Here is an 11973-nt window from a genome sequence, read left to right on the forward strand (position 1 = left end):
AGCTCAGAGAGCATCATCAGGGATTTGGGAATTCACCTGGGATCAGACATCACACAACCACCTCAGTGACCAGTGGGCAATTCTTTAATTTTGAACAAAATTTATTCTGGTTTCAATTTTAGATGCTCTGTCGAAGGGTGCAGTTTCTGACTCCGCATCTGTCCTGGCCACCTCTTCGCCTTCTTTTATCCCCTCCTGCAGCATTTTACTCGGGGCCAGAAACAGAGGCCAATCTGTCTCAAGCGTCCAGGGCACCCATTTGGCACACAGATGCCTCTATTCAAACGGCAGCTTATACCACTTCTTATTCCTTGAGTAAATCCTAAAAAGAGAACGAAGAGGGAAAGAATGTGTCAGCAGGAAAAGTGGCATCTCGAGAAGGGCAGCTGTGTGCCCTCTGAGCGAGGCCCTGGGGCTTTCTGTGCTGAGATGTGGACACGGCCTCGTGACAGGAGGATGTGAGTCCAGGACACCATTGACCAGTTTCCAGGCAGATGCTGACCCTGCCCGGGCTCCGGTGGACCCTCACATTTCCAGAAGCAGAGGCTGAGGGACTGGGGCATTAGGAGGGCAGTGGTGTGCGGGGTCAGCTCTACCACGAGGGCAAAGACCAGGAAGCTCTGCTACATCTACCTTCTGGCCAGGAGTCAGAAGAGGCCCTCGGGCGTCTATTTTCACTGTTTAGTTTCCCAACACAAGGAGTCAGTCAAGAAGTGGAGCTGAGATAGGAGGAAAAGATGCAGCTGAAAGCGTAAGAACTTTTTAAAGAGAACTTACTCTCAATGTAACTTACAACTGAAACTGATAATGGTTCGAAAAAAACAGTTTTGTATCATGGTCTCTACTGACTCAGAGCTCTCAGTGCTGGAGGGAGTCAGCCCCTCTCCTCCTTCCTTTGTGGTTTCCTCCGGATCAGTGGCCTTCCCGCTTTCCTCATAGGCTCTCCTCATCCCTATGTGGTTTCTTCCTGACCAACGGCCTATCTGCTTTCCTCACAGGCTCTCCTCATCCCTTTGTGGTTTCCTCCTGACCAGCGGCCTTCCAGCCTTCCTCACAGGATCTCCTCCTCCCTTTGTGGTTTCCTTCTGACCGGCCGCCTTCCCGCTTCCCTCACAGCCTTGCTCCTCCCTTTGTGGTTTCTTCCTGACCAGCGGTTTTCCAGCTTCCCTCACAGCCTTCCTCCTCCCGTTGTGGTTTCCTCCTGACCAGCAGCCTTTCAATCTCCGTCACACGCCTTTTTCCTCCTGACCACAAGGCACCTCTGGTCCCTCTAGTTCCCCCAATAGGGATTGAACCCGGGCTCTGGGCACTAAGTAGCCATCATCCTTGCACCCCTGGCCTCTCTCCCTGCCACTGTGTAAGAGTTGGGTTACAGTCAAAAACAACACTGATGACAAGGGCTTTTCAACTTCGTTTTGACATCTAATCAGATGTCAGGTCTCAGTCTCTGGAACCTCTCTCTCCCTCCTTCCCTCCTTCCTTTCTTCCTACATATTTTCATCCCATTTCTGGAAATACCAAGGATAAGATGAAAATTAGACATCCGATCCTGCCCACTGCTTTGGATGTGCTGTCTCCCATCTGAGGAGTGAGGGTCGCATCATCAGCGACGTGTCCTGGAGGACCTTCCTGCTGAGGAGACTCAGCATCGATTGTCCCAAGAGCAGCTCCCAAAGCCCAGGCTCGGCCTGACTCTCCTCTGGACTTCTCTGGTTGCCCAGAGCTGCCGCCCTTCAAGTAGAAAGCTTTATAAAGCCACATTCTGTGCTTCTGTCATGGGACAAAATCAGATTTCTTGCTTTTATGAAAAAGATAAAAAGGAGAGTCCCTTAACAGAGGCACCTTCTGTTTCCTCCGCATGAAACCAATGAGGAGACTGGCTCAGAAGCTTTGACTCACTAGAGTGGCTTAGAAACAGCCAGGAACTTTGCAGGGCGGTTCCCAGACCCCTCCCTCTAGTAAGGACTCAGCGCTGTCTTCTCAGAAGCATCACACACGGTGGGTTTAGTTGACCCTGTGTAGATGAGGGTAGCAGGACAGAAGGAGGTAGAAACAGGAGAGAGAGCCCGCGGCTCCCCCGGGGCTCCCAGGAGCTCACCTGACCCAGCAGACAGGACCAGGAAGAGGAGCGCGAGGAGCAGGTGATGGAGCCTCATGCTGGCGGCCGGAGCTCTGGGGCTGACGTTGGAGAAGAGGCTGTGCTTGCCGCTTTATAAAGGTCCCAGGTTCCGGGAGGAATTCCGCGCTGGCTGTGGATTTGGTTCTTATGAATTGGTTAACTGAGTCTCTTTCTGTGTGTCCTGGGAGTGGCCTTTATAGCACAGAGCAGGGTCAGTCTCTCTTATGCTAATGAGGCTGTTGAAAACCCCAGAAAAAGCTTTCCTGCTGCCCTTTTGACCAGATGCTTCTCCCTGGAAGTCAGTTCAGCTGTTGGGCAAGGGTGTGGCAAGGCCCAGGGGCCTGTCTCCCCTGGCAGGGGCACAGACTTCTTGCTCAACCTTGGCTTACCCGTTCCCCAGCCCCACCCTCACCCCTCCGGGGCTTTGAATCTGCCCACTGTTTTCCTGTTCAGAAGCACATGGCAACCCACTCCAGTCCTCTTGCTGGAAAATTCCAAGGATGGATAAGCCTGGTGGGCTACAGTCCATGGGGTCGCAGAGAGTCGGACACGACTGAGCGACTTCACTTTCTTTATTTCTCTAGTTCTTTTGGGGAGGAAATGACAACCAACTCCAGTGTTCTTGCCTGGAGAGTCCCATGGACAGAGGGGCCTGGTGTGCTGCAGTCTGTGGGGTTGCAGAGAGGCAGACACAACTAAGCAACTCACACATACACTGTTTTCCTGAAAGGCTGTTTCAGGCCCAAATAGGGACTAACTCGTCCAGAGGCAATTTCACTCCCTGGGCAAGACTTGATGACTCCCAGCATCCACAGAGACAGCCATCCTCTTTCTGGCCCCTGGGGCCCTGTGGGAAGAGACCCAGTGGTCCCAACCCTCTCACCACGCCAGCTAGCCTGTTACGGCTTGGCAGCAACAGTCGCCGCCAAAGTCTTGGTTTTCTCTGCCCACCGGAGCTGAATAAAACTTGTGGAGACAGAGTTTGGAGCAAAGGGAAAGATGGCTTTAACTCTTAAGCTGGCAGAAGGGAGAACAGAGTAGGCTCTTGCCTCAAGGAGCCTGTCTCCCCTCCGTTGGGAATCGAGGGCATCATACAATTGGCCCTCTCAGTCACGGGTTGGAGATACACCACAAAAGGTGTAGAGGTCCTGAATGCTCTCTTTTAGGGCTGTTTGGAAACAGTCAAGGCCAGAATGAGGTAGCTGGTTTTTGGGTCTGGCAGTTGGTCCTGGTGGTTGGGTCCATTGTCCTTTGGGGATTTCCTGGCAACTTTCTTCCTGTAATACAGAAGTGGGAAAGCAAACTACTAGGGGGTAGCTTCCAAAGAGAGTGTACCGTAAAGAAAAGCATTAACATGAGGTAACACAGAGCAAAGGAAGGGAAATTAAACTACAAGGGGAGGTTTATGATGCGATAGAGTTAAGTATCAGGATGTGGCTAGACTAAATTAAAGGATAACAGATGCAGATATGACTCCTGCAGAAAAGGAGGGCAATAGGTGCCAGATGTAGTTTGCATAATCAGTTAGTCTTCTGATAAGAAGAAACTTGGTTATCAGTGCAGACTGTAGGTTAGGAACAGGTAAAGTGGAGAAAGATGCAAAAGGGAAAAAAGAAAGAGGGAAAAAAAACTTTTCTTGATTCACTGCAAGACAATCACACGCCAGTCTCAAAAAATCTCAGTGGGACACGTGATGGGCAGATGGATGCTCCGTTTTCTTTCATCAGAGACAGAGTGGGAGGATGATACTGCCACTAAACACAACTCCCCAGCCTAGTATCACGAAGGTCCAGCAGTGGGGACCCTTTCACTGGGTTAAGAGGGACCTCCATCACTAAGTAACAGCCCTCACTTAGTAACATCCCTCACTTAGTAACATCCATCCATCTCAGTGCTAGAGAGACACTGACCCGGCTTTTCAGAAATGCTAAAGCTCAGGATGGAGCTTGCCATGTAGCTCTGAGTAGAACTCCAAGCCCTTTAGAAATGTGGGTACCCCGGGTGGACCCCGTCCTGAAGGAGCCCTCAGAACTTCAGTCCTGTTCAGGTTCCCCACTGTGGCTCAGCATCTCACATCTGAGGCTCAGCAAAGCCATGGAGGTTGTCTCGAACAGATAGAGTCCCTGGCTGGCTCCCAGGCATAGGAATTTTCTGATGGAAAATAAGTTGTCTTCATCATGATTCCTTCTGCTTTAGCTCTACATGATATTTGAGAGAGGTAGACACCATCTACTTATATATATATCATTATCTATACAGATCCAACCAGTCCATCCTAAAGGCGATCAGTCCTGTGTGTTCATTGAAGGACTGATGTTGAAGCTGAAACTCCAATACTTTGACCACCTCATGCAAAGAGTTGACTCACTGGAAAAGACCCTGATGCTGGGAGGGATTGGGGGCAGAAGGAGAAGGGGACGTCAGAGGATGAGATGGCTGGATGGCATCACCAACTTGATGACATGAGTTTGGGTGAACTCCGGGAGTTGGTGATGGAGAGGGAGGCCTGGCATGCTGTGATTCATGAGGTTGCAAAGAGTCAGACACCACTGAGTGATTGAACTGAACTGATACATAAGGTATATATATGTATCTGTTTATTTATGGACCTTGCAGTCAAAATCTATGCTACAGGGTTAATTTACATACATGCTCTAAAGCTATACTGAAGAAAGAAGTGAGACTAAATCGTTGTCTACAGTGGCTCTTCATTGAAAATGCTGTTTTTCAGGGAACTCTGCTTAATGTTATGTGACAGCTTGGATGGGAAGGGAGTTTGGGGGAGAATGGATACACATATACGCATGGCTGAGTCTCTTTGCTGTCCACCTGAAACCATCACAACATGATTAGTCAGCTATACTCCAATTCAAAGTGTTTTTTAATATAATTTTTAGAAATGCTGTTTTCCGGGACTTCCTTGATAGTCCAGTGGGTAAGACTGTACTCCCAAGCATAGCAGGTCAGGGAACTAGAACCCACATGCCACAACAATGACCTGGTGTAGCCTACATAAATAAACAAAATAAAAATTGGTGTGTTTTAATGATCTATGGTTTGCAGCACAGCAGATTTTTTTTTCTTTTAAGGAAGATGATGCAGTTTCATGTGTAAGACCGGGCATGAGTTTTCACAGAAGGCAGTTTCCAAAAGGCTTGCATGGTGCCATGGTGAGTGTCAAGAGAGTTTCTTGCCCCAGTTCCTCACTACTGGGACATGGCCCTTGTAGGAATTCTCCAATTGCAAGGCTTATTTTCCCTAGGCAAGATCTAAAGATGACTGCTCTGCAAAGATGTTAATCTGGAGATAAGGCCCAGGGGCATCTCTGTCCATCAGGGAAGGGTCCTGTTGCTTCAGCAAGGAGGTCACACACCCAAGAAACCATGGGGTGGCTCACCAGAAACCAGAGATGACTTAATATAAGATAGAGGGAAGGGTTCATTGTAAGTAAAGTCTAAATGGAGTATTAGGTTTCACAGGTTCAAAGCCAAACAAGGCCATGTGGATTATGGTTGCTTCATGCCTGGGCTGAGAGGCAACTCAGGGTCTCACTCTTTAAAGGGAAGATAAATGCTGTGTCTCCAAACCTTTAACCTGTGAGTAGGAAATTGAGGCAGTGTCTTTCCGGGAGAGTGCATCACTTCCTCAGGCAAGAAGGGGTGTCTAGTCCTACAGATAAGGTTTTGAAGAGCAAAGCCCTTCAATCTATGACTCCACAAACAGAGGTGTTGTCAGCACAGAGCCCTGGGTGTTAATGGGCAGAGGCCGTTGTTCCCAGTTCCCTTCTCCTGTGGATGGGGTGGGTGCCATGGCTTCTGATGGTCACGTGGGTCACACCCCGGTGACACCTGTCCTCAGAAAGGGACCAGGGCTGGGTCTAATGCTGTGCTCCCCCACTGACACTTTTAGTAGTTTTTTCTTTGAACTTGTCCCACACTTATATTTTGCAATGAGCCTTGCTCAGTAGCTGGCCACTTGTATTCAAGTTACCACTTTGAGTTCCCCTAAACAAACCCGCCAGGTAGGTATGACCCAAGTTTTATACAAGATGGTCCTGAGGACTAGAAAGCCATGTGTGAGGCCACAGGCAAAACTGACTTAAAAAGTCAATTAAAATTGGCTGCAAATCCAACAAAAAGGTGTGTCCAAGGCCACAGCCTGCTAAGTGGCAGTGGTGTTAACTTGGAGCAAAATCAGCCTCTCTTCACAGGGTCCTGCCTGCCGCCTGCAGTCAGCACAGCGACCTGAGAACCTCACCAGGGCATTCTCCTGTAAGGGGAGAGCTCCCATGGCGCTGTGAAAGACCAGCTATCTGGTGCAGATGAGACCGGAAGTGGGTGGGGCATACCTTTAAAAGAATGAGAGGGACTTCCCTGGTGGGCCACTTGTTAAGACTCTGCCTTGCAAAGCAGGGGATGTGGGTTCAGTCCCTGGCCTGGGAAGTAGGATTCCACGTAAAGGAAAGAAAAAGAGGTCGCTCAGTCGTTTCAGACTCTTTGTGACCCCATGGACCCTGGCCCACCAGGCTCCTCCGTCCATGGCATTTTCCAGGCAAGAATAGTAGAGTGGGTTGCCATATCCTTCTCCACATGCTGTGGGGCAAGTAAGGAAGTGTGCTGAGATGAACATCCTGCATACCGCAAGTGAGACTTGAAGAAAATATATATTTTTAAATCCCTTTGTAACACGGCAGCTAGGTGACACACCCAGAGGCACCATGACAGTTCCAAGGCTGACCATAAAGGTCAAAAAGTGGGTGCTGACCCAGTTCCTGGAAATCCCCACTCTTTCCTGAAAATAGCTGGCATACTCTGCCCACTCATCAACCTATGAATTGACCCCCCCTATAAACACTGACAGCCCCATACCCTGGAGCTGGGCTTGCCTTCCAGGATGGCCAATGCTCTCTGTGTAGCGTGTTTCCTCCCTGCATTGACCTTCTTTCACTTCACCGTGACTCGCTCTTGAATTCCTGCCTATGCGAAGCCAAGTACCCACACCTGGTGGCCATCCCAGGGACTCGGACATGACCTGGGATGTGACCATCCTCTCTCACCCCACTCTCTTGCCCCCAGCACTCCTGCCATGTCCTCCAGCCTCAGAGATCCCTGGAGCGCTAAAAGAACACCGTCTTTTCAGTTTGTTCATTGTTTCCTTTGCTGTGCAGAAGTTTTCAGTTTGATGGATCTTACCTTCTAGCTTTGTTTTTGTGGCTTGTGGTTTAGGTGGCAAGCTCAAAACCATCCTTGTGGAGACCCATGCCAAAGAATTTTTCTCCTATGCTTTCTTTTAGGAGTTCTGTGGTTTTTGTAAACCTTTAATGTATCTTGTGTTTAATTTTGTATATGATATAAGAGTTCCACCAGGGACGGAATTGTGCCCCCTGCATTGAAAGCTAGGGATTCTAACCACTGGATGGCCAGGGAAATTCCACTTGTAATTGCTAATTTGTCTGTTTCTCTGCTTATTCCTATAAGTTTTCTTTAAGAATTTTAAACTTTCTTTGTTAAGTACATTCTGATTCACTATTCATATGTTTTCTTGATGAATTAAACATTTATCATTAGGATAAATACCCCTCTCTATATCTTGTCCTTGTCCTAGAAGTACTTGATTGTGTCCCATGCTTAGTCACTCAGTCGTGTCTGACCCTTTGTGACCCCATAGACTGTAGCCTGCCAGGCTCCTCTGTCCATGGGGCTTCTCCAGGGAAGAATATTGGAGTGGGTTGCCATGCCCTCCTCCAGGGCATCTTCCCAAACCAGGAATCCCACCCAGGTCTCCCACATGGCAGGCAGATTCTTTACCATCTCGGCCACCAGGAAGCCTGTCAGTTAACCAATAGAGCCTCCTGTGTTTTCTTTAAATTAATGTTTCCACAGCATATCTGTTGTCTCAACACTGAAGAATCTGCCTGAGATGCAGGAGATGCAGAGACATGGTTTTGATCCCTGGGAGGGGGAGATTCCCTGGAGGAGGGCATGACAACCCAGTGCAGTAACCTTGCCTGGATGATTCCATAGGGGTCACAAGAGTGTTGGACATGACTGAGCATCTAAACAACAGAAGCAGCATATCTCTTTCCATCCGTTCATTTTTAATCCATTTGCCTTTATATTTGATATCTCAAGTGGGTTTTTTTAATAGATAATTAATATCTGATTCTTGCTTTTCTTGCTTTTTGTTTCTTTTTTAACTGAAATGATCATTTGTTTCCTTAAGATAGTGTCTAGAATCTTAGCATCACAGTTTATTCCATAAGGCTGAACCAAAATTGCACCTAGTATCATAGACTTCATTTTTTTAGAGCAGTTTTAGAATTGAATGAAAAGCACAGTTTTCCCCTATGCTTTCAGCAACTCCACAGTCCACAGAGGGCAAAGAGTCGGACACAACTGAAGTGACTTAGCACACAGGCACACAGCCCTGATCCTGAGGCCCGTTGCTGGTTTTCTGTCCAGAAGTGAAGATATCTGCACTCTCTGAACTTTGACCCCACTCTCTTCGACTCAGAAGAATTGTTGGCCTGTTTGGGTTCTTGTTCCCTATGCTTTAGGCCTGGAAATCTGCAGAGGCTGGAGATGACATAAGTCTCACTTCAGTTGTTTTTTCTTTTTTTTAAATGGCTGAGCACAGATATTTTTACAATTTAATTAGTTGATTCATTATTTTTTCTGCCTTGGACCTTAATCACAGCAGGCAGAATCTAGTTGCAGGGAATCTAGTTCCCTGACCAGGGGTGGACCCAGGCCCCCAGCATTGGAAGCACAGAATCCCAGCCCCAGACCGCCGGGGAAGTCCCTCACCTCACCTGTTTTCTGCTCTCCTCAATTACGATCCTGCATTGCTTGTGGCAGAGTCTGAATCAGTGGTTTCACAGGTTTTGCCTGGTTCCTAGTTGTGTACTGTAGAAGGGCAGCATACAGTCCCATCACGTACTTTTTTTTCTTTAATGCTGAATTGTGGGGGTCCAAACTGTTGTCTTTGAGTGCATGCCCTTTCTTCCTGAGAACTCAGTTCCTTGACTGGGGGCTCTTGTTGGGGGTGATGGGCCTGCCACCACGTTTGCTCGAATCATTCTGTATCAACCTCCAGAGACCATGAATAGTTACAGGGCCTTGGAATGTACCTCAGCTCACAGAAAGGAGGACATGGCAAACCACTCCAGTATATTTGCCTGAATAATCTTGTGGACACAGAAGCACTCAGATCAGAACCCTTTTGAAAGGAAAGATCATATTTGTTGGGGAAACAAATATGTGTTTTTAAGAAGGAGGTAAAACTTGAGGTGCCCCTGAGCGATGGGTTTGGAGACATAGCTGGAGGAGAGATTTTATAGAGTGTGAGAGGAAAGCTAAGGGCAAGGTCGAGGAGGAGCCAGGGTCCCCGTGTCTCTGAGCTGGAAAGTGCTCAGAAGGACCTGCGAAGACCCTCACGGATACCCTGAAGCTTCAGAGATGGATTTGCTGGGGAGATGCTATGACAGATGGACAGACTGCACAGCTCAGATGAGTGACAGAAGGCAAAGGAAGTGTTTCAGAAAGAACAAGTGGTCCAGTGCCATTGTGGGGTATAAGTTGTGAAAGAGGAATAAATTCTGACAATCTTTGGAACATCAGTTGAGACCCTCTTGTGGCTTCCTCTAGGGATTCTACTTTATTTGAATTAAAGGGGAGTCATTAACACTTTTTAAGTTGCCTATTTGGTAACAAGCAGCACAATAAACAGAATGTTAAAAAATAATCATGACAATAATCAAGCTCTAAATTTTGTAAAAAGTCTTTGATTTGGCTTCTGGAGTCTTCAAGGAGGCATTTTCACACTATGCAACTTTCTCCTCCTGTTTCTGGATTTTTCATTCCTTCTTCCGGCAGCATATTCGGCCACTCAGGGAACAGCAGCCTATCTGCTCCTCATTTGGAAGGCAGCCAATCAGAGCACACTGCCCGCTTCTTCTCCTGCAGTAATACCTTTGTAACCCGCTTATGATTCCGCCATTGCCTGTGGTGAAGAAACGGAGCACATGGAAGGTTTTAGGAAGGCCGAGGTGAAGTCCAAGGCTTTGAAATCTCTCTAATAAGTTATCTGTTGCCATTTTCTGTTCTTGTATGTCTTTTTCCTCTTTCTCTACCATCTGGAGTAAAGAAGATGGTGGGGCTAGCTACTAACAATGATTCTGTGGGTTCAGCTCAGCTGAGAAAGTGGTGTGACCATGGCAGCCCCCTTGTGAACTGACACCTGGGAGGCAGGGGCCACGATGGTCCCCCAAGTCCTTTAGAGGCCTAAAGACTGTACCTCCGACTGTAAGCTAATAAAAGGGAACCTGTGCTTCTGTCCTCAGATTAAGTTCCTTTTCTCCTGTCAGTATTAAGATTTATAAAATAAATAAATAAAGATTTACATCACTTTCTTCCTGTCTCATGAACAGGTATAACAGTCCTCCCATGGAGGGATGGTTCGTGAGCTGATTAGTCTCTTCAGAGTGATTCAGAAGGGATGGAGAGCCTACTTTGAGTTTCTTGATGCTCTCTGTGAAGAAAAAAAAAAAGAAAAACTGGTAATGTCTAGTTCCCAAGCAATAAATCTCTCTTATCTAAAATTCCCAAATGAATGGAGAGGGCTGACTCTGACTAACAAATTCTCAATCCATTCAGCCCTGTCATTTCCCAGCGCTTCTTACCTGGAACAGGCAGCAAGAACAAGAAGAGCAATGCAAAGAGAAGGTAGTAGACCCTCATGGCTGGCTGGCTTCCTAGCTGAGACTGGACAGGACGGTGTGCTCGCTCACTTTATAGAGGCTCCAGGTCCACAGCCATAGGGAGAAGCATTCAGCAGCTGCAATTCCTGTAATATTGCAGTGATGACAATATGATGTATTTCCTGATGCTTCATGCCAAGGTCCCTTACAAAGCAGACCATGCGCATTCTCCCCAGGAGTTAATTGCAAACCTCAGGGAGACTCAGTGCCTGATGTGAGCACATGCTTGTTCTGTTGCCTCTGAGCTCTGGGTGCTCGTGTAGGGCTGGCTCAGGTCTGACTGTCTGAGATGGGAAAGACCTGCCCACTCCTGGATGCAGTCCTGGGGCATGTAGCTGGGAGCTCACCTGTGCCCACTGTGTGTTCTAAGCTTTGGCCTTCTTCTAAAGTCCTGGGCGAGCCTGAGCCCCATCAGTCCAGTCCAAGGCTGGTGCATTCAGAATCTAGGTGTAGACTGGGGTGTGTCATGCCCTGAGCCTGCCTGGATATGCCTGAAATGGAATCAGCTTTTAAGTAGTGTGCGAAGGGAAGGAAGGTGGGTTGCATTCCAGAGACTCTGCCCTGGGTCCTTGGCCTGTGATGGAGTGTGGCATTTCAGGTCAAACATAGCTTATTCTTTACTGCAGTCTGAAAACCACCAAATTCGTGAGTCAGGAAGGTGTCTGACGTTTCCCTTCAGGGCTGGGACCCTTAATCACCAGCACGAGAGTCCTGAGAGCATCTTCCTCGACAACAGGACCAGCAGCACCCACAGTGGTGGCTGTTCCTCGGAGGTGGGGCGTGATCAATGCACCTGGTCCCTCATGGGTTGGTGGCATTTGAGCAAGAATCATCTTTGGCTCTTTTTAGATCCTATGATCTGGAGGCACTGTCACTACAGCACAGCCTGGAGCATCCTGTCACTTGAGGAGGGCTCCAGGGAAAATGCAGGACACCCAGTTTAACTTGGATTTCAGGTGATCAACAAATAATCTGGTAGGATAAGTATGTCCCAAGTGATGGAGAGAGCACACTCAAGCTAAAGTATTTGTTGTTTATATACACAAATATATAAATTTATATATATATAAATATATTAAACAAATCTATAAATATG

General features: G+C 47.8%; 1 protein-coding gene across 1 annotated transcript; it reads right to left on the bottom strand.

The window, feature by feature from the left end:
• Positions 1 to 9974: 9974 nt before the first annotated feature.
• Positions 9975 to 10857, bottom strand: LOC133050660 (beta-defensin 103A-like). The gene is made up of 2 exons (XM_061134959.1): positions 10800 to 10857; positions 9975 to 10120 (listed from the first exon to the last, which is right to left on the bottom strand). Exons 1-2 carry the CDS (start codon positions 10855 to 10857, stop codon positions 9975 to 9977), a joined length of 204 nt encoding a protein of 67 aa, XP_060990942.1.
• Between the last annotated feature and the right edge of the window lie 1116 nt (positions 10858 to 11973).

The sequence above is a fragment of the Dama dama genome, chromosome 32 (assembly GCF_033118175.1).
Source record: "Dama dama isolate Ldn47 chromosome 32, ASM3311817v1, whole genome shotgun sequence".
NCBI lineage: Eukaryota > Metazoa > Chordata > Mammalia > Artiodactyla > Cervidae > Dama > Dama dama.